At 49.0% G+C, this 26,852-nt stretch overlaps 1 protein-coding gene across 4 annotated transcripts; it reads left to right on the top strand.

Moving 5' to 3' along the window:
• Positions 1–1,716: 1,716 nt before the first annotated feature.
• USP28 (ubiquitin specific peptidase 28) lies at positions 1,717–26,363 on the top strand. 4 transcript variants are annotated; one of them, XM_082297054.1, is made up of 26 exons: positions 1,717–1,783; positions 5,083–5,160; positions 5,416–5,548; positions 6,052–6,163; positions 6,359–6,530; positions 7,489–7,572; positions 8,011–8,148; positions 8,584–8,657; positions 9,143–9,219; positions 9,337–9,485; positions 11,497–11,624; positions 11,797–11,892; positions 12,262–12,441; positions 13,130–13,344; positions 13,585–13,655; positions 13,969–14,197; positions 16,995–17,198; positions 18,904–19,043; positions 19,230–19,415; positions 20,342–20,437; positions 21,282–21,460; positions 21,555–21,633; positions 21,965–22,044; positions 23,044–23,167; positions 23,673–23,871; positions 25,213–26,363. In XM_082297054.1, the coding sequence occupies exons 1-26, from the start codon at positions 1,745–1,747 to the stop codon at positions 25,386–25,388; spliced, it is 3,438 nt and encodes a 1,145-aa protein (XP_082153180.1). In that variant the 5' UTR covers positions 1,717–1,744; the 3' UTR covers positions 25,389–26,363. The 4 variants fall into 4 exon arrangements, with proteins under 4 accessions (XP_082153180.1, XP_082153183.1, XP_082153182.1 ...); XM_082297055.1 differs by having other exon boundaries at positions 1,742–1,835; XM_082297057.1 differs by lacking the exon at positions 5,083–5,160 and having other exon boundaries at positions 1,720–1,835.
• The last annotated feature ends 489 nt before the right edge of the window (positions 26,364–26,852 follow it).

Raw genomic sequence — 26,852 nt, forward strand, 5'->3', positions numbered from 1 at the left:
CCCTCAGCAGCACATGGGGGTTCCAGAGTGTAAATCACAGTGCCCAGCACTACATCCCTATCTCTCACTATTAATAGCCTGGCAGGATCCCAAAATGAGTGGAATTTCTTACTTTGATGCATTTAAACATTACTGGTTGTCTTGTTTTTCCTTTGCACATCAGGGAAATTGGCTAACAGTGGCTTCCTCAGTTTTACCTTATCTACACTGCTACCTCCTCCTTCTTGCCTCCCGAATTCCTCATCTGGAGTACCTGTGAGAACCAGGGAGCTGGGACAATCCCAGAACAGCCTACACTGAGATTCCCACAGCTCTTCCAAAACAAAAGGCAAGGGATGGTCTGTGCCTGCCCAGGAAAACAAGTGTGGGAGATGCCCACCCAGCTGGGAAAGGGCATTTTCGCGGGAGAATTGGCAACCAGGGTACGGCAGAGGCACCGTCTGACCCTACTATCTCCTTCCTCGTGCAGTGCCGCAGCTCCGCTGGAAATGCCAATGCCATCAGTATTGCAGGAGCTTCAGTGCCCAGTGGGGGACAAACCTAGGCTGTCAGTTGCAACCGACACGTCCCTGATGATGCAGGAGGACAGTTTTTCACCAGTTTCCCCCAAGAGAGCTCAGCCCTGCTGGCTCATCAGGTCGAGCCAAGTTGCCCAGGTGCCTGAGCCAATCTCATCCGCGGGTCCAATGGCTGAGCTGTGGACAGCGTCGGGTCTGCACAGATATACCCGGATCCTGCGCAGCCCCCGGGGACCCCTTGCTGGAACGTCTCCATTTCAGCATCGTTTTATTAAGAGAAAGGCAGAATCCGGGCTGTGAGGAGAACACAGAGCCCTTTGCCTCAGCAAGTCTGAGAAATGCCTATCTCCTGCTTATTTATCAAGGCCCGGCAAAGTGTGGGTTTGGATGGAACAGGAAGCAGGTGCCGGCCCCTCGGTTGTTTTGAACCTTTTCCTCGCGATTTTCCCCTGGGGCGCATCCACCCCTGGAGCATCCCAGTCCCCTCGTGCATCCTCCATTCGCCGCCCTGCTCGCAGCTTCCCGCCCTGGCAGCCTCGGGCCAGCACAGGCGGACACGTGTCAGCCGCAGCTTGGACCAAAACAGGGTTTAAAAAAAAAAAAGGGGGGGGCGGAGGGGGTTGTTATGGTTGTAATGAAAAGAAAATAATTCACTTTTATCAGTCTAGAGGGGCGCGGCCGGGGCAGAGCGCCGGCTGGGGCCGGTGTTCCCGGCTGCTGGGGTGGGGACGGGGGAGAACGGGCTCGGCGGCCAGGGCGATGCTCGAGGGCTTCTCGGGGGGAGCACTGCCGGACCCACGGCCGGACACACAGACACAGAGATGAGCACGGCCGGACTCACGGCCGGACCGACAGACACAGAGCTGAGCACGGCCGGACCCACGGCCGGACAGACAGACACAGAGATGAGCACGGCCGGACCCACGGCCGGACAGACAGACACAGAGATGAGCACGGCCGGACCCACGGCCGGACCGACAGACACAGAGATGAGCACGGCCGGACCCACGGCCGGACAGACAGACACAGAGCTGAGCACGGCCGGACAGACAGACACAGAGATGAGCACGGCCGGACCCACGGCCGGACAGACAGACACAGAGATGAGCACGGCCGGACCCACGGCCAGGCACGGCTGGACGCGACCCCGGCGGGGGCGGCGCGCCCGGAACCGGAGTGGCCGCGCGTGCGCGCTGTGCGGCGACGGCGCCGCTGCCGGCGGCCTTATGACGGCCGAGCTGTGGGCCCGGGGCGGCGGCGGCGAGGTGAGACCGCGGGGCCGGCGGGGGCGGCGGGATGAGACCGCGGGCTGGCAGGGTATGTTGGGGGGCGGGGGGGCGAGAGGAGCGGCAGGGCGAGACCGCGGAGCGGGGAGGAGGGTGGCGGGCGGTGACCCCCGCGCGGGGCCGGGGCTGCCGCCGGACCGAGCCTCCCGCCGCGGCGGCCCCGCTGCGCCCCGAGTCTGCCGCTCGGGACCGGTCCGCAGCGCTTCCCCGCTCTGCGCGCTCCGGGTGCCCCGTCCCGTCGGGCCGCGGTGCCGTCCGCGCGTGTTTCGTTGGGAATAACGGGCTCCGCGCGGTGACGCGCGCGATGCGCCGGTACCACGGAAAAGGGCTCGGGCGGGCGCTCAGACACCCGCCTGCTCCTCTGCAGGGGCCAGAAACGCGTGTTCCCTCCCTGCCGCTGAGCAGCATCTCCTGGGGCAAGTTAACGAAAACTGTTCCTCCCAAACTTCAGGGCTCTGCGTAAATTGTCTCTGAAGGGACCCGGACGCGAGCCTGTGTCAGTGCTCAGGGGACTGCAGCCCAGACCATCCCGAACTGACACAGGGGTCTACACTGTTCTGTAGCATCTCTGTGCTCTTAGGACCCAAGAGATGCGTTTCAGAGAGGTCAGAGTTACAGGGCGGGATGGGATGAGGGTATCAGCCTTTTGGTTGTGCGTTAGAAGTGACATTAGTGCAGCAACCGTGCCCCGGCCGTGTGGGGGTGGTGACCAGACAGTGCCTACTGTGTGCATCTTAATGCAGGATGAAGTTGCTGCCTGCTCTTCTTCTCGTGATGGATATTGGTTTGTGAAAGCCTTGGCCAGGAACGTGGGCTTTGTTCCTGCTGCTGCCTGTGGGTTTCCAGCCCCCTCCATATCCAGTTTCCCCCACGATAAAAAGCATGGCTGAGGTGCAGAGGCTGAAGGCCAAGGCTCTGTGTGCCTCTTCTGTGCCACCTTCCTTCTCCTTGTGTCCAGTTATTTCTGGAACACCCTTGAACTCCTGCACTGCATTTGGTCCCTTCCCTGTTCACAGTTTCTCATCAAAACAAACTTTTGAGGGCAGTGAGTCACCTCGGAGCAGGGAAAGCAGCAAAACCTTTCTGTTCCATCATTCCTGGCTGACCTTGTAATTTTAATCTCTAGTACCCTACTTCCTCTCAGCCTTTTGGTTTTGTACTCATCTCCTATTGCTGTAATTTAATACTAATAGGATTTGGGTTTGGGTTGTTATTTTTCCAGCAGGTAGGGCCTTGGTTCAGTTTGGGCTTGCAAGTGCAGGGTGTGTTAGCAGCAGCAGTACACTGGTGTTAATTACCAGCTACAGAGCTTGTTTTATAGCCCCATGGTGCGTAACCTCAGAAAGCAATAACCAGACTAGTTATGGCAACAAAACCACATGCACCCCCCAAAATCTTAACAAATTGGTTGCAGAGAGTGTGGTTCCTGGTGGCTTTTGTGGGCTGCCAGGCAGCCATGAGCCTCTCAAAAGTGGTATGGGATAAGCTCTCTGCTGTTAGCACAAACCTTTTCTCAAAGGCTGAATAAAAGCATGCAGAAATCATTGAAAGATTAAATGGTAACTTAGAGCAGAGGATCCATAATTGGCTTTTATGCTTACAGCAGCCTTTGTGAGTTCTCTGCTGTAACAGAAAAACCCCAGAAAATCATGCCCTGTCCTGCCTCAGATCTCATTATTATAGTGCAGTGTATTAGCAAGGGTGTTTGGGGTTTTTTTTCTCCACTGGAAAAATCCGCCCTGCGGCGTAAGGTGGGGTCAGCCGACATGCACGGCACGCGCTAAGGCAGCAAAATTAGCAACATGATTTAAGCAGTTTGCCTTTGTGAGAGTATACCCACCCTGAGCCTCTCAGCCTTGGCTCCTCATTGGGCAGCTCCTCCTGGGGCTGCTGAGGTGTTCCAGTGCGTCTTGGCTTTTCTCAGGATAAAAAGAGTGTGTGGGATGAGTTGAGGGGGTTTGCACACACGTATGTACTCTTTCTTGTAAAAGTTGAGTAAAAGTAGTATTTCAAATGGGACCACCATGAATAACTTGAATAACATGATGAGAGAATTCCCACCAAAAATAATCTAGGAGGTTTTTTGTTTTAACAGCTGACATGGATGCGTGCTGTCTTTGTGTGTGGAGTAGCATCCATCACCAGTATATGTGGGGGGCTCAAAAAAGTAGTTGACTCATTACTCACTGAGTGAAACTTGTGCTCCAGGGGCCTGGAAGCATCTTACATTTTTTCTTAATGGTGAGAGTAAGTAGAAACTAGAGTTTATTTGCCTGCAGCTTTGCTGGTTCAAGATTAATTAAAAGTGTGATCTTAAGGAACTGGGATTGGTCAGGCTGTGCTGACAGCAGGATCCTAGACAGCCTCTGTAAATCAGGATACACAACACAGACCCAGCCGTTGTTCCTGTGGTAACGTCCTTCCCATACCGCATTCAATGCTGGCATTATGGAGCTGCATCTCAGTTGTCACCTAGACTGGGCCATTGGCAGCAGCATCAGCTGAACTGCAACCATGAACAGGGGTGGTGGGACCTCCAGCGCCAGGAGGCTCCTTGTGGAGAGCTGCCTCTCCTGGTAGTCATTGACTGAGGTTATTTGTGCTTGCCAAGTGCAGTGACTAACCTGTGGTAAGCCTAGGCTGCAAAGATTTTATAAGTCTGGTAAGGAGAATTTTTGTAATCATGTGTTTTAAGTGGCAGAACTGGCCAAAAGTTGTGAACCGTAGCTTGGGGCCTTGAGCAGTGAGTGTATCGCCAAACCTCAAGTGCTTTGTGTGGAGTGGGAAGGAGGAGTAACAACAGGCTCCTGGGCCCTTGCTCTGACACCTCATTGTCAGTGAGAAGTGACATGCACAAATGGCATGTGCCACAACGCTGAAAATAGCTCCTGCCAGTGCCCTGGGAGCAGGCGGCCGCCTTATATGTCCAGCTGCACATGCCACTGCCTCGGGGGGTGGGGAAGCCCCTTCCCACCACAGGTGCTGCACAGCCAACAGCAGGGGTAGCCTGTCCTCCCGGGCCTGCCTGCATTCTCCTGAGGATACAAGGGGTTGAATGTTAGTCTGTGAATTTAGCAGGGAAAAAACCTGAGTGCAGTGTTCAAGTTGATGTTGGTATTTGCATCAAGCAAGTGTGACTGGGCTTGTGTGTCAGTCTGTCAGCAGAAGGGAAGGAAAGAAGCAGTGCTCCACTGAGCCCTCAGCAAGCCTTGCAGAAACAGCTTAATGTCCATCCTGGTCACCTTTTCACGTGAGCTTTCTTTATTTATTGCACATAGGATTGCCAGGTGCTCTTAAACCAAATGAAAGAGATCACAGGAATTCAGGATTCAGCATTCCTGCTTGCCGCTCTAAAGGTTTGTGTATATTGCCATTGTTCTGGGGAAAGAGAGCTCTGATTTTGTCCAAAAAGTCAGGCAAGTTCAGGCCCCTGCCCAACATAGCACACAGGTGTTCGCTGGTGTGTTTGTCAGCTGATGATGAGCTGGTCCTTGTTAGAATGGTCCATGTGTGGCCTGTGAGAGCGATCCAGGATCAGCCTGGATGCATGAGAGGCAAAGGGTAAATCCTTTGCTGTTCTGCTCCTCACTTTTCCCCTATCATTCTGCCAGGCTGCTGATGGAGACTTCATGGAAGCAGTCACCTTCCTGACGGAGGACGCTGCTCCGGAGCCAGTGCAGGACCCAGCCGCTGCAGAGCCATCCGCCTGGGAAGGGAGCGCAGTGGGCAAACAACTCCCACAGGGTAAGTCCTTCACTTCTGCTCACCCCTAAGCTTCATGTGTTTGTGTGAGCTCAAAGGGGGAGTATCCATCCTCCCTGCTTCTGCTAGCAGTACATCCCTGCAGCTTCTGTTCTGGTGCAGATTTTGCCAGTACTGATCACCTAGTAGTGTTTTAATAATGTTTGGAGGTGACATATCACAGTTAAAAAGCTGATGATCCTGTTTTGTTCTTTCAAGAGCTTTGAATTGTTTCCTTAAGCTCTGAATTTGGCTGTAAGGAAATCTGGGTAGTGCCCAGCTGCATGCTCTGCTCTGTTCTCCTCATCCAGCTCACTCAGTAACTCTTAGGTTGCCTGGCATGATCTGAAACAGGGATTTCTGTTTAAAACCTGAGCTAGAAAATGTTGCTTGTATTGATTGAAGAGCTGTATTTGTGGAGTGTGATGTTTCCTAGAAATTCCTTTCAAAGAGAATGTTTGCTGCTGCTGGTGGAAAACTGATCAGAATGCTGCCTCCACTTCCAGATGTTAGTGCTGCACCTGCCCCTCACAACCAAGACAACCTCCGCACAGCCAACACTGTCAGATCACTGGAGTCACCAAAAGCTCCAGCTGCAGAAAGGGATGCAGCTGAAAGGTCAGTGAGGCCATAAATGGCCCCCCACTTTGGTTTTCCCAGGTATCATAAGTGGGTTCTGAAGCTGGTAACTGCAGAACTAACACGGATCACCTGCCTGGTGGACACCTATTGGCCGGAGGGGAGTTTGATTCCTGCAGCTTTAGGCAATCTTTGGCAGGTGTTTTACAGCACAGTGTTTCTCTCTCATGACAGACCACAGGACACCCATTCCGCTGAAAACAAATACCGCTCCAAAAGGAAACGCTGTGAAACGCTCTCTCTGTGGGTAGAGAGCCCCAAGCAGAATGACTGGAGAAGAGTGGGTGACTGGCCTGTTGGAATGAAAAATATTGGAAACACGTGTTGGTTTAGTGCTGTTATACAGGTAACCTGTAAGAAAGTTCTCTTTTTCTGATACAGACTTGCTGTGGTCTTGGAGTCAGTGTTTCTCAGTCAGAAGTAGACATGCAGCAGTTTTGTGAGGGAGTCATTGTATGCAGATGAGTGAATATGACCCTGCTCAAACAAAAACTTCTGGGTTTATGTGATGTCACTGTGATGTGTTCTGGGCCTGTACAGAAACAGCCAAAGAGCAGTTAAATAGGCTTTGCTTAAAAATAGCTACAGATACAGAGAATCTGTGTGTATGTACACAGGGAGTTGTGCAGCAATGGCCAAGTGCCTACTGAAATGATAGAAGCTTGCCTGGCAAAGTGAACTGATAATTTAATTTTACAGCAGTTATTGTTGGCTTGATAACACACGGTGTATCGTATTTCAGTTAATGGAATACACTGGCATAGATGCTTGGACAAATAAACAACTAGGTAGCATATATTATTAGTAATGACCTAAAGAAGAGACAACAGTAAGTGGAACTGAGCAGATTTGTCTCTCCTAACCATTTCACATCAGCAGAGAGATGTTATCATTTGTCTTCAGCTCTGAGAGGAAGTAAGAAAGCTGCAAATGGGTTTTTCTCACCATGGCTTGTTCCTGGATGCTTTTCTGAGCCTGCCTGTGCAGAATAGAATGGTCTTTCCGAAAAGGTTTATATCTATCCTAGAAATGACAGGATGAGATTTTGTCCTTGGGTGGGTACAAACATGCTGATGATCTTAAAGGTCTTTTCCAGACTAGTTAATTCTATGAGTCTGATTCTGTGCTGGTCCAGCACAGGGGCTGCTCACATTGTAAACATGCGTTCAGTAACACAGGACCACTGGGAATGTAAAGTTTGCAAAATAAACCTGTCAAGTCAGAGAGTGACAACAGGGCATCAAATTGTAGTGAGTCCAATCCTTGCAGGTGCTGACTGAGCTTTACCTCTCCTCTCCTTTCAGTCTCTGTTTCAGTTGCCAGAATTCCGGAGGCTGGTCCTTGGGTACTCCCTGCCACAGAATGTGCTTGAAAGTTGTCGTCACACTGTAAGTTTTGATTCAGTAACACTGTCAAGTTTCCTTCTTTTGTGGTGTAGCATTCTGCTCTTCCTCTAACCAGATTTAATTTGGGGCCATCTGAGACCTGTGGCTTTAAAATCATCTGGCTGCATTAAAGACAATTTTGGGAAATTCTCAAAGACAGAATCAGGATAGGAGAAAAAAAAGAGCTGCTTCTTGTACCCCTGTCCTCTAGAGACTTTAACCGCTGTGCGTGGAGATGTTTTTCCCATAAAACTTCTTTGGCAGCTCCAGATTACTTGTTGGTTTGCATGCACGGTAGAAGAACTGGTATTTGAGCCAGTGCGCAGCTCGTTGGGTACGTTTTATGATATGTGCACATGGTGTTCAGTAGCACTAAGTTTTAAGATGCTGCTTTTTAGAGCTGCAGGAAGGCTTTGACTTTTCTTCTTTTTTGCAATGCAGGGAAAAAGAAATATTGCGTTCATGCAAGAACTTCAGTGCCTGTTTGCATTAATGCTGGGGACGTGGCGTAAGTTCGTAGACCCTTCTGCAGCACTGGAACTCTTGAGGGATGTGTTTAGATCCCCTGAACAACCACAGGTAAAACCACATTTAAAAGCCTTTTGCTCTCTTCAAACCAGCAGTCACAGCCACAGCGACCCCATTTTGCCTCATCCTGCTGGTACTTTCAGAGGCCTTTTCCCATGTTTGTCAGCCGACAAGCAGCTGTCCCTGTGTCATTAGAGCAGAATGTACGTGCGTGCTAATTAACCAGCCAGCATAGCATGGCACTACCCAGTGCCATCTGCATAGTTGGGTAGCAATCATGATAATTTCCTCTGATCTAGTGTTCAGATGAGCGGTGTTCATTATCAGTCTAAATCAGCACAGCACTTCAGTCTCACACGTAGTTCGGCTGAGTGGGTACAGCAGTACCAGTCAGGTTGTGTTCAGTGGGTCTGTGGCACCAGCAGACCGGGGGAACACTTTCTGGTGGATGTCACAATTGACTCTCCACTTTCATCTCTCTTCTAGCAAGACGTGAGTGAGTTTACACATAAACTACTGGACTGGCTGGAGGACGCGTTCCAGCTCACTGTGAATGCCACGTGAGTTCTGTGTGATCTCGGGAGTTTGACCTAAGGAGAGTTTTAATAAATGAGAGGACTTTATGTGAAAATTTTGAGCAAATGAGTGTTCTTTGTTTCCTGTGGATGAGGCTCTGTAAGCTTGAAGCGTTGTGTCTGCGTCTCCTGTTGGTGAGTGTGGGACTTCACTCAGTGCCAATGTGGCCTGCAGAGTAAATTGGCTTTTGAGGGGAGCTCAGCAGCCCTGGTGAACAGAAAAGCTCTGGGTGTTTGAAACTTCCTTTCAGAAGCTGGCACCTTAACTTTTTTTTCCGCTCTTGTTGGTGTAAGTGTTATAATGTGCTTTGGAACATGAAAATTAATGAGAAGCTTCCTCTTTATTTAGTGCTTGAGTAGAAAACTGTACTTTTGCCTGTAGGCTCCCAAGCAGAGGCTTAGATTACAACTTGGGGTTTTTTTGCAACCTCTAGCTGCAAATGAAAGTGTGCTTTTGCTCTCTGAAACAGGAGCCCTGGGGACAAATCCGAAAACCCAATGGTGCAGCTCTTCTACGGGACTTTCCTGACTGAGGGTGTCCATGAGGGTGAGTTAAGGCTTTGGTAGATTCAACTTTTTAACTCCTTTGAGTGTTTCAGAGTTAACCAGAATTTTTTGTTCTCTTGAGTTAGCTCATGGTTTCTGTATGGTTTCCATCATCCAGGCAACACTTTTTCCAAGATTGAGACCTTTGGTCAGTATCCCCTTCAGGTAAATGGTTACGAGAACTTGAATGAGTGCTTGGAAGGAGCCATGGTGGAGGGAGAGATGGATGAGGCAACAACATCTCAGTCAGTGAAGTATGGACAGGAGGTTAGTTTGACCTTTTTTGTTGAGCCTTTGGTTGCCTGCTGCAGAAAAGTGCAACACACAGAGTGCAGGGGTGTGTCATGTATTCTGATAACTTTAAATGTCAACTTGTGAGTGTTCTCTAAGAATTGAACACAAAACATTTTCTGGATACCTGGAATCTCATGTAAATGTCTGTTAGTGCTAGGTGGTGAGACACTTAAGTCTTTGCTGATTTATAAAGATGTGTTGTCCTATGTAACCAGTTCAAAGACTTTATTTTAAATTGCAAAGGTCAACGTCTGTGTCTGAGTCAAGTGTGGTCAAGTCTCTCTCTTTCTGTTGAAGCCTACCTGTACCTGAATAGGGGGAGACCTACTGCCTCCATATTTTCGGAGGGTAAAAGTACAGTGCTTAACTCCATGGTATGCCATTTGGAATTTGTCTCTTTCTCCCTATTATATTGTGTATGGTTTGGAGTTTTTCTTCTTGCTTTCACTCTTATTTTCTGACTGTGATTTTTTGTTTTGTTTTGTTTTGTTTTGTTTTTATCTCACTAATCACAAACCAGTCATAAAAAACTTAGTTGCAGCAAGGTGAAGAAGCACCATTGCATTCAGCATCCTCTGTGTGTAAGTGCAGCAAAAGTTAGCTTGGACAAAGGCTGGGAAACAACATTGGCAAAAGTATCTGGTGTAGGTGGGGTAGGGAAGAGTATTTCAGTTCTATGAGAATGTCTGAAAATTGTGTTGCTGTGGTTTAAACTAGCAAAGGAGAAACGAGGTATTGGGCAGGGGAGCCCTGTTCTGACTCTGGACTCAAATGTTTGTTCTGGGTTTTCCTGGTTTCTGCCTGAAGCAGTTTAGGTGCATTTACAGGGGATGTGGGTGAAGCTGGTGTTGGCTGGCACTGGAGACAAAGGTACATTGGAGCTCATCAGGCAGGTTCATTTCAATCCAAGCTTTTCAGTTCCTCAAAATTCTTCTCCCAAAATTATGGGAAATTTGACCACTCATGGAGCTAGTTTAATTCTTTTCTGTGCACAGATAGGAGGAAAAGGCTCTGGCTTAATTTCTGAGAAGCCTTACTGGGAAAATTGAGCATCTTAGTTTCACTTCCTAGGATGTGGTGGGTAAAGGGTGGCATGATAGGGGACATAGGGTATAAGGTGATTTTGTCTTTTGAGCACCTAGGCAAGTGTGCTGAAAGACAAAGCAACAGTGGGATTAACAGGAGCTTCTCCCAGACTACAGGAGCATAAATTGTTCTGTCTTTGTGGTTATGGGCTGCTTCTTAGAAAGCTCTGGTGTGGGGGAGGTTTGTTGTCGCAGCACATCTGACATGAATCCCACAAAGAAAAATTAGCTTAGTGTGCTCATCCTGAATCCAGAGGGGAGCATGAAGTGGGTAGTGCCAAGCTAAGATAGGTGAAGGAAGTTTCTGGCAGTGGATGCTGGAAGTCTTTGTGAATCCAGGAAGAGTGAGAGGAAGTGTAAATCCAACTGAGAATTTTTCTTTCAGCATGGTTCTTTGAAACAGTGTATGAAGCTACAGAAAGTGGAGGTCTTCTCTGAATCCCCTAAATCAAATGGTTTGTAAATAGACTGAGAGAGGATGAGGAATCTGGTGCTGCAAGAGGACTCCTGGTTTGTTCATCACTGCATGTGGTCTGCCTCAGAAAAGAGCTCTCTTGGGGGCTCTTAGATGATGTGCAGATTGTGTGTAGCCTCTGCTAATTTGTGAAATTCAGTGCTGGACTTGTTAATAATCCATCAAGCTGGATGCATCAGGCAATGACAAGTAACTCTGAGAGCAATCATGAGGCTTTTTCACAGCAAAAATGTAAAATGGAAGCACACATTTTTAACTTGTAAAATTTGGCTTTCTGACTAGTCATTCTGCAAACAAAACCTGATTCAGTGCTTAAAGACAGAGACTTAAATCAGTCTGAAATCATATAGGATCAGTCTAAAATGTGCCATTAGCAGTCATCTTAAAACAAGTCCCTTTGGGGGCATTTCTGCTTTTGTTACAGCGCTGGTTTACAAAACTGCCGCCAGTTCTGACCTTTGAACTCTCCCGATTTAAGTTCAATCAGTCACTAGGACAGCCAGAGAAAATTCACACCAAGCTAGAGTTTCCCCAGACTATATATATGGACAGGTGAGTTATCCTGTTGTACGGTATGTTTAAAGCTATTGCTTTGTTATAAATAAAGAAATTAAAAAGGTTGTTTGGGTGAGCAAGGAAAGATTCTAAAATATTTACAGAAGATTGTGGATGTTAGAAGTAAACAAATCTCACCTGGCAAACAGGGCTCTGTATTTTTGTTTAGGTACCTCTACTGCAATAAAGATCTTATTCAGATGAAAAGAGAGGAAATGAAGAGATTGAAGGAGAAAATGGTGACTCTGCAGCAGAAACTGGAAAGGTGAGTAGTCAGCTCGCTTTATTTTTATGCCCTCTGGAATATTGCAAGTGTTTCCTTTGAAATGTGCTTTCCAATAGCAGAGAAACTTGTAGGGGAAGGACAAACAGCAACATGTTTGTTCTGAAACATGTGGAGGGAGGAAGTGTATTTTCAAAAACCAAACCTGTCTCTTCGGATGGTTTCTAAATTTTACTGATACTGTTACAGAAATAAATTCTTTAAAGAGCACAGTTGACACTGTCAGCTGCACTGGCAGTGGAGGTGAGGAAGCCCAGTAGTACATTACAGAAAAAGTTGTTCTTCTCTTTTCCCATGAAGTTTAACCCATCTCATTCCTTCATTCGTACAACACCTTGCATTTTTCCGTAGGTACATGGAATATGGCTCTGGCCCAGCCCGCTTTCCACTACCTGACATGCTGCAGTACGTGCTCGAGTTCATTGTTACGAAGCCAGCTGTGGCTGTTTCCTCTGCTCAGAGCTCTCAAACAACACTACCGCACTCCCCAGCCAAGCCTCATGTTTTGGACGTGCTTTCACAGCCAAATGGGTCAGTAAGCAGAAATAAAAAGGATTCACAGGAGAACACTCCCAACTAAATGGTCCTGGGTGGCATTCCAAAAGCGGGTTATTTATCTGGGCACTGGTGAACACGATGCTGTAATGTGCAAATGCTTGTGCAAGTAGTGGGTCACTGCTTTGCTGGTCATTTGGTTCTGTTGATGTAAATAGAGCACTGCATCTTGGTCTGTTCTTTCTCCTTGTCCAAAAGCATACCTATATTCCTTGCCTAAGCAGCAGTTAAGAACTAAATGACGTGCTCTTTTTGGTTTGGCTGCTCATTCTTTTGCTTCATTGACCAGTAAATTACAGCAATATTGGATTATTATAACCCTGGACAGCATGGTTGGTTTAACACTCTAAATTAAGCTGAGTAAATACACACGTTTCTTAGTAGTAATGGAAGGAATTTTTAGAATTGCTCATTGTGGATCTGTGCTTGGAGAGTTCTATAAGAATTTTCCCTAGTATTTTTCCTATATTTTCGTTTGTTCTGTGAAGGCAGAAGCACCTTTCAGTGTACTTGTTCTCTCTACATTTTATACCACTCTGGAAAGAAATCCTGCTCCAGCTCTGGAATAATTTTTGTTTGGTTTATTTCATGTTCTTTTCCAAAAAAAGAAAAACTAGAGAAATATTAAAAAACCTGCCCGCTACTCTGGGATTTTTCTCCACAGCATACAAGAGAGGACCGATATTGGGACTGAAGATGAGGCTTTCCTTGTGGCAAATTCTTTGCTGCAGCAGAACTCCAGTATGGAGCTCCAGCCTCCTGTTTCACCAGCAGAACTGTCTGAACGTCCAGCTCCTCACGTGGTCTCCGAGGAAGAGATGAAGCTGGTTCAGACATGTCTGCAGCGATGGAGAAACGAGATCGAACAAGACGTGCAAGGTTGGCCCCAAATGCATTTGTAGTGATTTTCCTCCTGAATGCCAGCCTGGTTTCCCCTCTGTAGCTTTGCAGGATACAGCCTGAACTACAAATAATTTTGTCCCTGTCTGAGCTCTGATGTTGAGTCTATCTGATAGTCTCTGCATGGCTTCAAACTCTTTGAAGTGAAAGGGGCTAGCATAGCCTGATGAGTAGTCATTAATTTTTATGTATTTCTCTCACTGATGATGTTTTTGGCAGATCTGAAGGAGTCTATTGCCAGAATCAACCTGTCCATCGAACAAATGTACTGTGACCCTCTCCTCCAACAGGTAGGAAATGAAGCTTCAGTACATGAATATTAAACTAATACTGCTGATCCTCATTTTCGTTTGTAGATGTTGGTTTGAATTGCCCTCTTCACTGTATCTTTAAATTTCCGGTGATGAAGCAGAGAAAGATTTACTTACAAAAATCTTGTTTCTTCTTTCCCTAAAAGTCAGTTTTCACATAGTAAGAAATTTATCAAATTGATCAACTCTTGTGCCATGCTACACCTACAAACACTCCTGCTGTTTGTGTACAGAGATCAGGCAGAATCAGTCCCTAACTGCATATCTGAATGATGTCCATGTCACTTTGCAGGTTCCCTATCGTTTGCATGCAGTCCTGGTCCATGAAGGGCAAGCAAATGCTGGGCACTACTGGGCCTTCATATATGACCAGCCTCGGAAAAGGTGGCTCAAATACAATGACATCTGGGTGACAGAGTCATCGTGGGAAGAGCTGGAGCGAGAGTCATTTGGAGGCTTGAGGAGTGCCAGTGCCTACTGCCTGATGTACATCAGTGAACAGGTGTCCCATGTTGGTGCAGGTACAGAGCCACAACTGCTGGTTAATGAGATGTTTGTGTGCTGGTGTGTCTCTCTGGCCTGCATGATCATTATGTTTCTCGGCTTCCCCAGCACAGCTGTCTTTTGACAAAGCACAAAACTTCACCCCAGATAGGATTTGAAATAATCTGCTTCATGCTCAATTCGTTTCTAAATCCCTGATAGGGCTGAAAACTGCCATCCAGGTGAGATTGGAAGCAGCACCTTATGTGTGTACAGACTCACACTGCCCTTTTGCCACATTTAACATGCATCTAGTGCTGGAGTTCTTAATTTTGACTCTTTGTAGTGTTTATATGGTGTTGGGGTTTTAGGAGTTCTCCTTTTGGTTTTTTTTCTCTTAAGGAATTTTCCCCCATATGTGTTGCTAGGAGACAATAACAACTGGATATGTAAGAGAGACAAAAGACATGGCCACAGCTCAGGGGAGGGATGCAGCTGGCTACTCTCTTTTACCTGGGTTTTTCTCGTGTAGGGCAGAGATGCCAAGAGATTTGGACTTGGAAAAAGGGGTTGGGTGCAGCCCCTGGCTCTCTTGTTCTCTCAGTGTGCACGGGTGGAGCGGGGGAGAGAGGCCGTGGTTGCTGTGGGGAGAATTCGTCACCACTGCGGGGTTCTGTCTTCTGCTGCCTTTCTTCCACTGTGCGTGGAGCCCTGCTCGGGGGAGCAGTTGTTGCACTGGGAGCTTATTAAAACCCTACCTCACTAAAAGAGGGACTTTTCACCATCTGCTTGGGTGCCTCAGAGGAAAACCCCGGGCTCCTGAGCCCACCTTTCCCTACCACGCTCGGAGCTGGGCCGCCGCTACCCTGCCCCGCCGTTCCTTTGCCACTGCTCCGAGCCTTCGCTATTCTGTAGCTCCGCATGCCCTGCCTGCCGAGACCTCCCGGGGTTCCCGCTGCAGCTCTGGAGTTTGATACATCTCATCTGCCACCCGGGATTTGTGCTCATCCCTGCTGTTCCAGCCTGCTGTTCCCGAGGGTCCGGCCAGACACTGGGATCAGCTGCCCAGGGGTTTGTGAAGCTTTTGTTCCATCCCTTCCCGGGATCGGCTGCCCAGGGGTTTGTGAAGCTCCTTTGTTCCTTCCCTTCCCGGGATCCCGGGATCAGCTGCCCAGGGGTTTGTGAAGCCTTTGTTCCTTCCCTTCCCGGGATCCCGGGATCGGCTGCCCAGGGGTTTGTGAAGCCTTTGTTCCATCCCTTCCCGGGATCCCGGGATCGGCTGCCCAGGGGTTTGTGAAGCCTTTGTTCCATCCCTTCCCGGGATCCCGGGATCGGCTGCCCAGGGGTTTGTGAAGCCTTTGTTCCATCCCTTCCCGGGATCCCAGGCCGCCAGTGCCGCGTGCTCCCCGAGCTCGCTCCGGAGCGCCCCCTGCAGCCGCGGGGGAACCATCGCACCTGCCCTGCTCACCGGGAGCCGCCAGCGCCCCTGCCGGCTGCGAGCGGAACTGCACCCGAGGGGAAAGGGCCCGACAGCCGAGAAGGCTGGGACGGGGTTTGGGATTGTTTGCTGTTACTGCCAGAGTTATTGCTGCTTGTTTGCGGTGGTGTGTGTGTATATATATATATATATATATATAAGGAACTGTTATTCCTATTTCTTGTATCTGAAAGCCCCAGTTATAATAACTCAGAGGGAAAGGGGTTACATTTTCCATTCCCAGGGAGGCTCCTGCCTTCCTTAGCAGACACCTGTCTTTCAAACCAAGACATATGGCAGCATTTGTTTCCTAAGGGCATGTGAAATGCCTCCTACTTTATGTCTCCCATTTTTATCACACGTCCTGACTCATTTGCTTGGTCTTTGGTGATTCTGTTACACTGAATCCAAATGGGCTTTTTTGTGCAGCCTTTCCCTGAGAGGTATCCGTATCTGAGTGGCTCAGACATACAAGTGTGTTTGCAGTGCCAGTGTATAAATAGTTTTGTGGAGAAATTGCTGTGCACATGGCTCTAGACATGGCAAGCAGCTGTACAAGAACCCAGTAATTTCACACGTGGCTCATTTTGATGTAATAAATAGAAAGAAACAATGGAGAGCTGTCTTCTGTTCATTGCTAAATGTAGCTGATGAGGATGTGGAGGTTGTTCTTTGTTTTCTTATGACAGTTCTGAAATGAACCCATGGGGTAGGTTTTTTTTCTCCTGTTTAATGCAATTTTTGTTGTTTTTTTAAGCATTTTGCAATGGGTGCATGAAAATATCTGCTGTAGAAAGTTGCCATTTGCTTTTGATAAATTTTAGGACTTGTTTAAAGCTGATGCTGCTTGGGTTTTGTGCTATTTTAAAAGTGAATACTGAAGTAGATCTAAAAGGCACTAACAAATGTCAGCATGACACTCATGCTATGGAACCCATGCTGACCTTACCTTTACCTGGTGTACAGTGATGAAGGTGTGACATCTCTGGCTGAGCTATGAACTTTCCAGCTGTTTGCAGTTCAGTGCTGTTCCCTGTACAACTGGAGGCCTTGGATCAGGATGTGTCTGACCTGCATCAGCAGGCGCTGGTTCTGGAATTGTTCTGTGTAAATGCTGTCCAGTGGTAGAACAAAACTGGGGTTTGCTTTAGAAAACTCTGTAGATTTGTTTTTATTTTTGCACCTTTGCTTCGGGATTACCTTAAATTACAAAGCTAGTAGAAAGTTGGCCTTCTTTCCCCATTTATCCCTCAGCCAATTTGCTTGTGGCTGCCCATGATGCTGTGTGTGTGCTTAGTCCCTAAGGGTGGTGCCCTGCCACAATGTGTTTCCTTATGCCAGTCTTGCATTTTCTCCAGACGAAGATGAGGGCCCAGAGGCTAGACAGTTCCAGAAGGAAGTGGAAGCTTTGTCCCCAGAACTGAGACACTACATCCAGGAGGACAACTGGCGCCTGGAGCAGGAGGCAGAGGAGTGGGAGGAGGAGCAATCTTGTAAGATTCCTCAGATGGAGCCTTCGCCTACTTCTGAATTGCAGGACCTCTCCTCTGAGTCAGGACCAGGTAATCCCACTCTGAATTTGCAAACCATGTTTGAACCAGGAACAGCCAGCTGGTCACCATTACCACTGCGTTGAAGCCTTGCACAAATGTGTTTGAATGAATGCAGGAGCAGGCGTGAATGAAGCAGCAAAGGCAGCTGCCAGAGGCTCTGCCCTGACAGTACAAAAGATTTCTGCTGGTTTTGCACGTGCATCCTTCCAGGCTTGTCCCCAGAAATGCTGTTTCCCATTCACTTAATAATCATGGGCTAATATCAGTTCATTTCCAGCTTTTTCTCATAAATACTGAGTGGGCAAGTGCTGTTCTCCAGAGTGGGAAACATTACTTGGCCATCCCTAATGATGTACACCATTCCTGCTGGAAAGGGGTACGCGCACGCTCGCGTGAAGTGCCTTCACCTCGGGGATGAAAGCATCTTGTGGTTTGACGCTGGCCCAACGCCAGGCACCCACGAGAGTTGCTTGCTCACCCTCCCCTGCCACAGCTGGGCAGAGGAGAGAGAAAAAATTAATGAAGGGAAAACACTTCAAGGGCAAAAGAGGTTCAACTTAAGGTTGCAAAGTGAATTTATCACTAACAGAATCAGAGGAAGATAAGGAGAAGTAAAATAAGCCCTTAAAAATACTTTTTTACCCCTACCCCCTCCCTCCTTCCCCCCAACAGTGCAGGGAGACAGGGCATGGGAGTTTTGGTCAGGTCATCATCAAGATTTCCTTCTGGTGCTCCAGGAGAGGAGTCCTTCCCCTGTGAAGCCATGGGATCCCTCCCACGGGAGACAGTTCTCCATGAACCTCTCCGACGTGGGTCCACTCTCATGAGCAGCAGTCCTGCCAAACCTGCTGCAGCGTGAGCCCCTCCCATGGGCACACAGCCCCCCAAAACTGCTGCACTGTGGGTCTCTCTTTCCACGGGGTGCAGCATTCCAAGGATGGGCTGCTCCAGCCTGGGAGCAGGGCCCCCTCTCTCCACCACGTCTCCCACTGGATCACAGCCTCCTCCAGGGCATCCACCAGCTCCGGCGTGGGCACCTCCCCCAGGGGCTGCAGGTGGCTCTCTGCATCCCCCATGGATCCCCAGGGACTGTGGGTGGATCTCTGCATCCCCCGTGGATCCCCAGGGCTGCGGGTGGATCTCTGCATCCCCCGTGGATCCCCAGGGGCTGCGGGTGGATCTCTGCATCCCCCGTGGATCCCCAGGGGCTGCGGGTGGCTCTCTGCATCCCCATGGATCCCCAGGGGCTGCAGGGGCACAGCTGCATCACCACGGCCTGCAGAGGAATCTTGGCTCCGGCACCTGGAGCACCTCCTCCCCCTCCTTCTCCAATGATGTTGGTGTCTCCATGTTGTTTTCCCTCACATGTTCCCACCTCCTCCTCTTCTCTGGCTAGAAAAAACTGTTTGACTTTGTTTTGATTTTCTTCTTAAATACGTCATCACAGAGGCATTACCAACCTCTCTCATTGGCCCAGTTTTGGCCAGCAGCATGTCCATCTTCAGGGACTGGCTCTGCTGAACATGGTGATAGCTTCTAGCAGCTTTTCACAGAAACCACTACTGTGGCCCCCCTGCTACCAAAAACCAGGCTGTGCACAACCAGTACAAGGCAGCAGCTGTGTAAAACTGCATGGACAAGCTGCAAAACGTTTACGAACAAGAGAGAAAAAATCTTGCAGCTCTTGCTGACTAGTACCACGCTGTCCTGACAGAGCAATCGTCAGTCTGTGAGCAGAGCGTGCGCTCCCTGTCCTCAGAGCATGCCAGGATTGCCAAGGAGCAGACTGCCAAGGCCATTGCCAACACTGCCGATGCCTACGAGAAGAACGGTGTCGAGGCAGCTCTGTGCGAGGTAGGAGCTGAGCCTTGGCCCTAGAACCTACCCCTTCTTGTCTCCATGTTATTCTTCTTGATAGACCCTTGCTTTTCCCATTTCTGTGAAGTTCTGTAGCTGTGCCATGTTTAGCTCAGTCCCCTTTGGCTTTCCTGTATTTTGCTTTGGATTTTCTTACTCTCTTCTTTTTCTTCTTGGCCACAGCGCAAGGAGGTAGAGCCACTGAAGGCTCCTCCGGGAGAAGCATCCCCCACAGTTCAGGCAGAGCAGCCCCAGGACACTCAGGAAGCAGAGGCTGCTGCCCAAACTAGCTCACAGGTCTCTGAAGTGGAAATCCCCAGTGTGGGGAAGATTCCCGTTAGATCCGATGCAGATGGATATAATGAGGAGGTACAGATCCCAGTGCAAGGGTTAATTACTGCTGCTTGTTAGCCTGTAGCTTTGTATTTAGCTGGCTTTGAGCTGGGCTAAGGATGGGTGTGATAAGTGTCTGTCATAGGAACAATGCCCTGTACTAAGTTAGTTTTCCTAGTGTGGAAGGGAAGGGGGACAGACCACATCATTCCATAACTCCATTTTTAAATGCCATCAGAAAAGCAGCTCTGTAAGAGCACTCGATTTGTCGATCTGCATGTTGGTTGTAAGTCCTCTTTCTGGCAGGACTGTATCAAAATTGATCCTACCTATGTTAATTTCTTTACAACTCTCTTTGCTGGCTTCAGTTACTGTTTTGTCCCTAGTCAAAGACCTTAATCCCAACAGCATAATTTACATACCCTGCCCGCTGATTTTTTGGGGTCTGGCTTTAACCACTCTCATACATGCTCAAGCAGTGTTTTGGAAGTTCTCTCACTTTCACAAGTTGGATTTCACACAAACACTGGGGCTGTCACTCCTTGAGTAGGTTTGAGATGCACTTGTGTGAGGTTGACTCAAGGAACTGCTGCACCACAGGTTCTGCATTCATTTTACGTGTCTTAGGAAGATCAAGTGGGACATGGTGGGGACATGGCCAGCATGCTTTACTTTCTCACTTGTTGAATTTAAAAATTCAAGGGTTTGGAGTGACCAGCCTTGAGATCTTAAATCCCTAAAAAAAGCCCTGCATGTAAAGTGCATGTGATGGATAGAGTCAGTAGCATGCAAGTAACTCACAGCTGCAGTTCACACAGTTATCACACCTGTACTCATGCAATTTCCTTTAAACCTTACCTTGTGAAAGTTTCTTCCGTTCTTCACTATGCCATCTCTTCTTTCCCTGTCCGTTACTGTTTTCCTTGTTCCTGTTTGTGTCTGTTCTCCTGCTTTCGTGGTAGGTGATGCTGAGTCCAGCCATGCAAGGTGTCATCCTGGCTATTGCAAAAGCCCGCCAGACCTTTGATCGTGATGGGTCTGAAGCAGGGCTTGTTAAGGTATTGATTTGTTTGCTAAATCCAATAGTATGGATATCTGTTTTCCCAGAATAGAGAATATGTGCCATATTGACAGATCAGGAATGTAAAGGGAGCGATTTGTGCAGTTTTTCTTCAGCTAATGGCCCTTGCCCTGCATTTCAGTTCCTTCTCTCTTACTGTGATGACATAACCATGAGCTCAAAACAATTTTTAGAGCTTGTAAGAGAACACCCTTCTCCCAAGACAGACAGCAACTTCTCTTTTCATTCTGCTTATTCTTTTAGTACTGTAAAATTTGGGGTTTTTGGTCCTGAACATACTTGCTTACTGTGACCTCTGTTGTCAAAGATGTCCTCAAGAAATATCTGTGTGAACAGGGGCTTGAAAGCATAACCAGTGCTGAATGCTGAAGCTGGTGTTAAGATTTTACAGGCAGGTAGATTTAACTAAAAATACCACATGGAAAGAATCATCTGTGCTGCTAATCTATAAATCACAAGATACTCTTGCACCTCCTGCAGGTACAAGTGTGTTCCAGTCGATTTTTGCAGCCTGAGCACTTGTAGGAGGGTTGCCAAATCTGTCTAAGGCAGCTGTACCCCCTCCCTCAAACGCATTTAGACACTCTGGCACATTTGGAAGCTCACACTTCACACGTGGGGTTTGCCTGGCTGTGAGGGCCATTGGTTTAGAGTTGAGGTGTTGGTGGGCTTCCATTCACCACTGGAATATCACCAGCAGGGGAGGCTCCGTGTCACCACAGGAGTCCCATCAAACAGGACAGGTTTGAGCTCCTGTTGGCTGCTGTGGCATTCCCATGGGCAGATGGGTGGATCTGTCAGTACATATGTTCCATTGGCAGGCATTCCATGAGGAGTACTCCCGCCTGTACCTGCTTTCCAAAGAGACCCCAACCCCCCAGAACGATGCCCGGTTGCAGCACGTGCTCATTTACTTCCTGCAGAACAATGCTCCACAGCAGGTGGTGGAACGGACCCTCCTTGAGCAGTTTGCAGACAAAAACCTCAGCTATGATGAACGGTGAGTGCCTGGGATTCCAGGGTAGGCTTTTCCCACTTGGATGTGGCCGGGGCCACTGTTCTGATTTTTTGTCTTTTCGGATCATGTGGAACAGGTCCATCAGCATCATGAAGGTGGCACGGGCAAAGCTGAGTGAAATCGGTCCTGACGATGTTGACATGGAGGAGTACAAGGTAAGGGACCAGAAAGCTGCTTCTGATCCTTCACACTGTCCTAGCTGGCTCTGTCCAAACTGGGAAATGGGGAGCACGGCGTGGAGCTGTGTGGCCAACACAGTGGTCGTTGCATGCCTGTTAGCAGCGGGTGTCTGCAGGAGGGTGTTGAGGGAGAAGGAATACACTGGGAATCTGAGCTTGGAGGAGTGTCTGCAGTTGGCTAAATTCATTTATGTGTCACTTACGAGAGACATTTAAACGCTTCAAAGGGTAAAATCGGGGACCCCAAACTATGCATGTGAGTGTTCCAGATGAAGCTGATGCTCTGCTTCTCTGCTGCTCCTCACAGAGATGGCACGAAGACTACAGCCTTTTTCGCAAGGTGTCCATTTACCTGCTGACGGGGTTGGAACTCTACCAGAATAGAAAGTAAGTTCCTCTAATTGTATTTGGGCAAGATAAGCTGTAGCTAAAAATAAAAGCCACTTTGACAAAAATTCTTCTTTCTGAACCACAGTAGCCTGTGTTTGAGGTCAGTGGGTGCTTTTCTGACCTGCTAGTAGCTGTTCTTAAATCCACAGTCGAGCTTGGTTAGCAGCTCAAAAAATATGAGGCTGAGCTGCTGGCTTGCTGCCTGACAGTTTCTGAGAGTTTCCCCTAAGGAAAACTTCCCTTTGGGAAGTAGAGCTTAGTATTCTGTTTTCCAGAGATGGGTTTGTGGGAATGATTGCCATCACTTTGGGATATTTCGCCTTGGACTCCTGTATTAAAATGAAACTGTCTCAAAATGGGATGTTTTGTTTTGTGTAAACGCACACTTTGGAGTCCTCTAGACTCAAAGGGCCTTGGTTTTCTCCTTACCATTCTAGAACCTGTATTTTCCATAAATGGTGCAGGCTTTCAGAAATTATTCCTGGATGGAAACAGAATTGAATTCCGAGGTGGTTCACAGTAACAAGCCACCAAATTCAGGTGGACAAATTGACATGAGGCACGACAAGAGCAGCTTAGAGCTCCCCCGAATTGACCTAATCCCTGTCAGCATTTCTGTTTTCTCACCTGAAGCTTGAAATGTGTGAGGGACTCAAAAAACACAACCTTCTGCCCTTCTTGGGGTGTCCTCTCATAGTGCAGTTCCTGAAGCAGTACAGAAAATGAACACAAACAAACACGTTGCACGTGAACTTGGTTTTAAGGGTCTCTGCCCAGACAGTTGTTTGGCATTCTGGGCAAAAAGGAGCAGGAATGGCTTGACATGGGGCATCTGTTCATTTGTGCTTTGGCAAGGAAATACAGCTTTTCCCATCCGGCCTGATGCTATTCCAGCCAGGCCCAGCAGGAAAGGTTTCCTGAGCTGAGCCAAGGGAATGGCTGTAGTCATGGCCCTCACAGAGCCCGAGGCCTGCAGAGCTGACCCTCTTCTTCCAGGTATCAGGAGTCACTCACCTACCTGGTCTACGCCTACCAAAGCAACACCAAACTGCTGCTGAAGGGAACCAACCGAGGCGTGAGCGAGTCACTGATCGCCTTGTACAGAAGGAAGTGTCTCCTGGTTTGTATTGAGGAGCTCAGCACTCACTTTTGGAAAGGAGGGGAGGGAGCAGCCAGGGTGCCTTGGTAGCCAAGACCAGTGTAACTGGTTTTCTTGCATCTATTGCTGTGATTTTGCCCCTTGCTGAGTACCAGCAGCAATATGGAAAGCTAATAATAATCATAATTCAATTAAAGAACATGCCACATAAGTTTCAGGGAATCCAGGTGAAGGCAGATCTGGATCTTGCCATCTTAAAACCAGAATTGTAAATAAGCTGTATGCTCTCTGTATACAGATACAGCAAATTGCATGTATGTGTATGAATGTATATATTTACAAGTTTGTTTTCTGTGGTGTGTTTCCCATGACTGAAAGTGGCTGTCCCACCAGAACCTGGTGCTGTTAGTCCTTGTTCTCTGCACGGCTGCTGGTGCAGGGCCCAAGCTGGGCCTTTCCTGGATGGTTATCCATGGTCCATGCTTGCTCTTCACAAGTCTGTCCCCAATTCTCCTTCCACCCCCAGAAGCTGAACGAGGTGGCAGCTTCTCTTTTTGTCAGCTGTGAAGAAGCTCATGTGTCAGAGGGTGTGAACATCTTGAACGAGCTGATCATCCCCTGCATGCATCTCATGAACAACTTTGAGATCTCCAAAGAGGACCTGGATGCCATTGAGGTCATGAGAAACCGCTGGTGCTCCTATTTGGGACGAGAAGACATGGACGGTAGGAAATGGCTGCTGTTCATGGGCAGGGTAGTGTCTGGATCTGAACTGGGAAAGAATTAAAGGACCATTTAAAATTAAATTCCTGGTGTCTGCACTTCAGCACATCAGGGCCCTTCTAATGTGGGAGGAGAAATGCATTTGAATCACCCATTAAATTCTGTTACAGAAGAAATCATTGTTTTGCACTAAAACAAGCTGCAGAAGGGTCCCTCATCCCTGAAATGGGACAGCTGATGTCCCAAGAATGGCTTAGAGTTCCCTTGAGAGGCTTCTGTTAGGGTTTCTCCCTGACTGGAGGTACCCAGGGATGACAGGTGAATGCAGACATGCTTGGTGGCGTGGTATGCTCCTCTTCAGGAGGGAGGAGTGGTGTTATCAGAGGCCAAGGTTATGGAAGATGGAACGGGGGAGCAGATTGAGGGTATCTCTGCCTTCTGAGGAGGAGTTTGTCATTGTAGAGTTGAATGTTGGTTCTGGGCAGCTGTTCGTGCTGTGTATTTCCTTCTGGAGTTGGGCTGCTGTGACTCCCCTCAGGTCATTTCTCTTCAGACAAATCGGTCCTGACTTGCCTTGTTCTGTGCATGAATGTCTGGGGAGTCCCTGCAGAGTTTTTATCACTAACAGAGGGTAAACTTGATGAAAGAAAATTATGCAAAAACATAGAGGTTTATTCTCAAAATACTGTTGTAAAAATTAATATTGGATAAATTTATCCCAGTTCCTGGGCTGGATGTGACAGCCTTTGTTTGCACAGAAGGTTTTAAAGAACCAGAAGTTGAGTGCTCACCCCTCCCGGGTCGTGTGAGGCTCAGGTGTTGCCTGCTCTTCTTCACCCCGCAGTGGCTGTGCTGTATCGTGCACTCCGGTGGCATCCAGGCACAGACCTTCACCAGGAGTGGACGGTACCAGCTCAGCATGGGCTGAACTGCCCTGTCTGAGGGGGTATAGGCTGTGAAGGCTCCATTCCCCTCAGTTGCACAGTCAATATTTGAGTGTCACCCTGAAGCATGCAGTTACTCTCGACCTGGCAGCTCATAGAGCAGCGCCTTTCCTGGGAAAGCCCCGTGTCTCAGTGGGACGTGGCCCTGTCCTCAGGCAGCCAGGTGGCAGTGGAGCTTCCCTCACAGAGCCCTGGCTCGGCGGGCAGGACACGAGCCAGGCGGCAGCTGGTGCGAGGCCTCCTCTGCGTCAGCAGCCACTGCTCGTCCCTGGTGATGGGCTGGGCAGCTCTCAGCACAGGGAGAGGAGTCTGCAAAAGGCATCACAGCTCCTTAACTTGGGGCCTGGAGCCCTCTGCCATCTGCTGCCACTGACTGTTTCCTCCTCTTCCCCTTGACAGCAAAGCTGCAGATGAAGCTGGGCGAGCTGCTGCCCCGGCTCCTCGACGGCTCCACTGAGGTCATTGTGCTGAAGGAGCCCCCGAAGATCCGACCCAATTCCCCTTACGACCTATGCAGCCGCTTCGCGGCCGTGATGGAGTCCATTCACGGGGCCTCAACCGTGACCGTGAAATAGCCCACGGGCTGCTCATCGTGCTGCAGTGCCACGCTGCCAGCCTGCCCGGGGCCTCCCTCGGGTAGTGCTGGAGTGGGGGAGGAGAGGGAGCGGTTTGGATTCCAAGCTGTGTTCTTTGTAAATATGAGCGGATAAAAAGCAGTATTGCACTTCTGAGGCAGTAACACGAAGGACTTAACCACTGTTATAGTGCAAGGTGCAGGCCCCGGCGGCACCACGGGGCCCAACCAGGCTCCAGAGGTTCTTCTGTCCCAGCAACCTTCTAGATGCAGCCCCTAGGCCCATGATGGCACAGGAGCCCAACCCTGCTCAGCACTGCACACTGTGGCTGGGCTGTCAGGTGCTTTCACAGCTCCCTGAATGGTCACTGCCAGAGGTTGCATGTTCCAATCCAGCCAGACTCCTGCTTGCAGGAGCCTGGGCTGAGTGAGGAGGAGGCAGTGAGGAGCAGTGGCTCCCGCTCTGTCGCATGGGTAGTCATGCACGCAGCTGCGTGTTCTGCTCAAGTCAAGCAGGCTTTTGCCTTTTGTATTCCAACTGGCACCAGAAAACACACAGGAGCCTTCCTCGGAGAGGCACAGGCAAATCCTGGCAGCGAGGAGCCAGAATGGGACTGTGGGTTTGTGCCTGGCACAAGCTGACTGGCTCGGGGCAATCACATCACCTCAAAGGATATTCCCCTCCCGTCCAGAAGGCAAACTTCCTTCTCCCCTTGGGTGGTGTGTCAGGGCTGTATTAGTGTCAGTGACAGCTGTGAGGGCTCAGATCAGCCCATTGTGTTGGGTATTTGTGTTGACTCTGTTAACGAAGCGCCCTGTTGGCATTTCTTTTTGTTGTTGCCCTGAGCTTGCGTTTGAGCTGCAGCAGTTGTAAGCCAAAAGTTCTGAGTCAGTGGAAGGAGATCCTGTTTTTTGGGACTATGCAGAGTTTTCTAACAGTGCAATAAAAGCATTTATTCTATGTTAGAATGAAAAAGCTCCCTCCATGTCTTTATTTCACTCTAGGGTTCTGCCCGAAGGTTCCTCCTGTACAAAATGTTTTGTCAGCAGAGCTGCCTTAGGATGGTTCCACCATCCTGTCAGGGGGTGTTTCCCCAGTATTTAGGAATAAACTGCTCATGTGGGAGAATCTTGCACTCTCCCAGTGACTTTATGGTGAAGTAGAACTGTCATTATCCACAGGCACTCTGGCTGCCAGTGTCCCAGCAGCGACCCGTGCCTCCTCAGGGACCAGGGTGCTGCAGTGCCAGGGTGCTGCTTTTTCAGCTTTTTTCCCCCATTGTTGTGACAGAGCAGTGGGATGAGGCCTTCAACTCACTGCTCAGGGTGCTTGACCTTCAGTGAATGAAAACATGGAGCTCTTGAACAGAGCCCCCAGGCCATCACCCACCCGGAGGCACGCTCCCTCCTCCCAGTCAACACTTGGCATTGCCAGGCAGCTTTTGTGCACTTGCAGGCAGGCTCC

The sequence above is a fragment of the Coloeus monedula genome, assembly GCF_965178545.1.
Source record: "Coloeus monedula genome assembly, chromosome: 25".
NCBI lineage: Eukaryota > Metazoa > Chordata > Aves > Passeriformes > Corvidae > Coloeus > Coloeus monedula.

Coding starts and splice junctions, on each gene's coding strand:
- USP28 (XM_082297054.1), top strand. CDS start 1,745: ATGACGGCCGAGCTGTGGGCCCGGGGCGGCGGCGGCGAG. Junction 13,656..13,968: donor GTGACCCTCTCCTCCAACAG/GTAGGAAATGAA, acceptor GTCACTTTGCAG/GTTCCCTATCGTTTGCATGC. Junction 17,199..18,903: donor CTCCTCTGAGTCAGGACCAG/GTAATCCCACTC, acceptor CTGTCCTGACAG/AGCAATCGTCAGTCTGTGAG.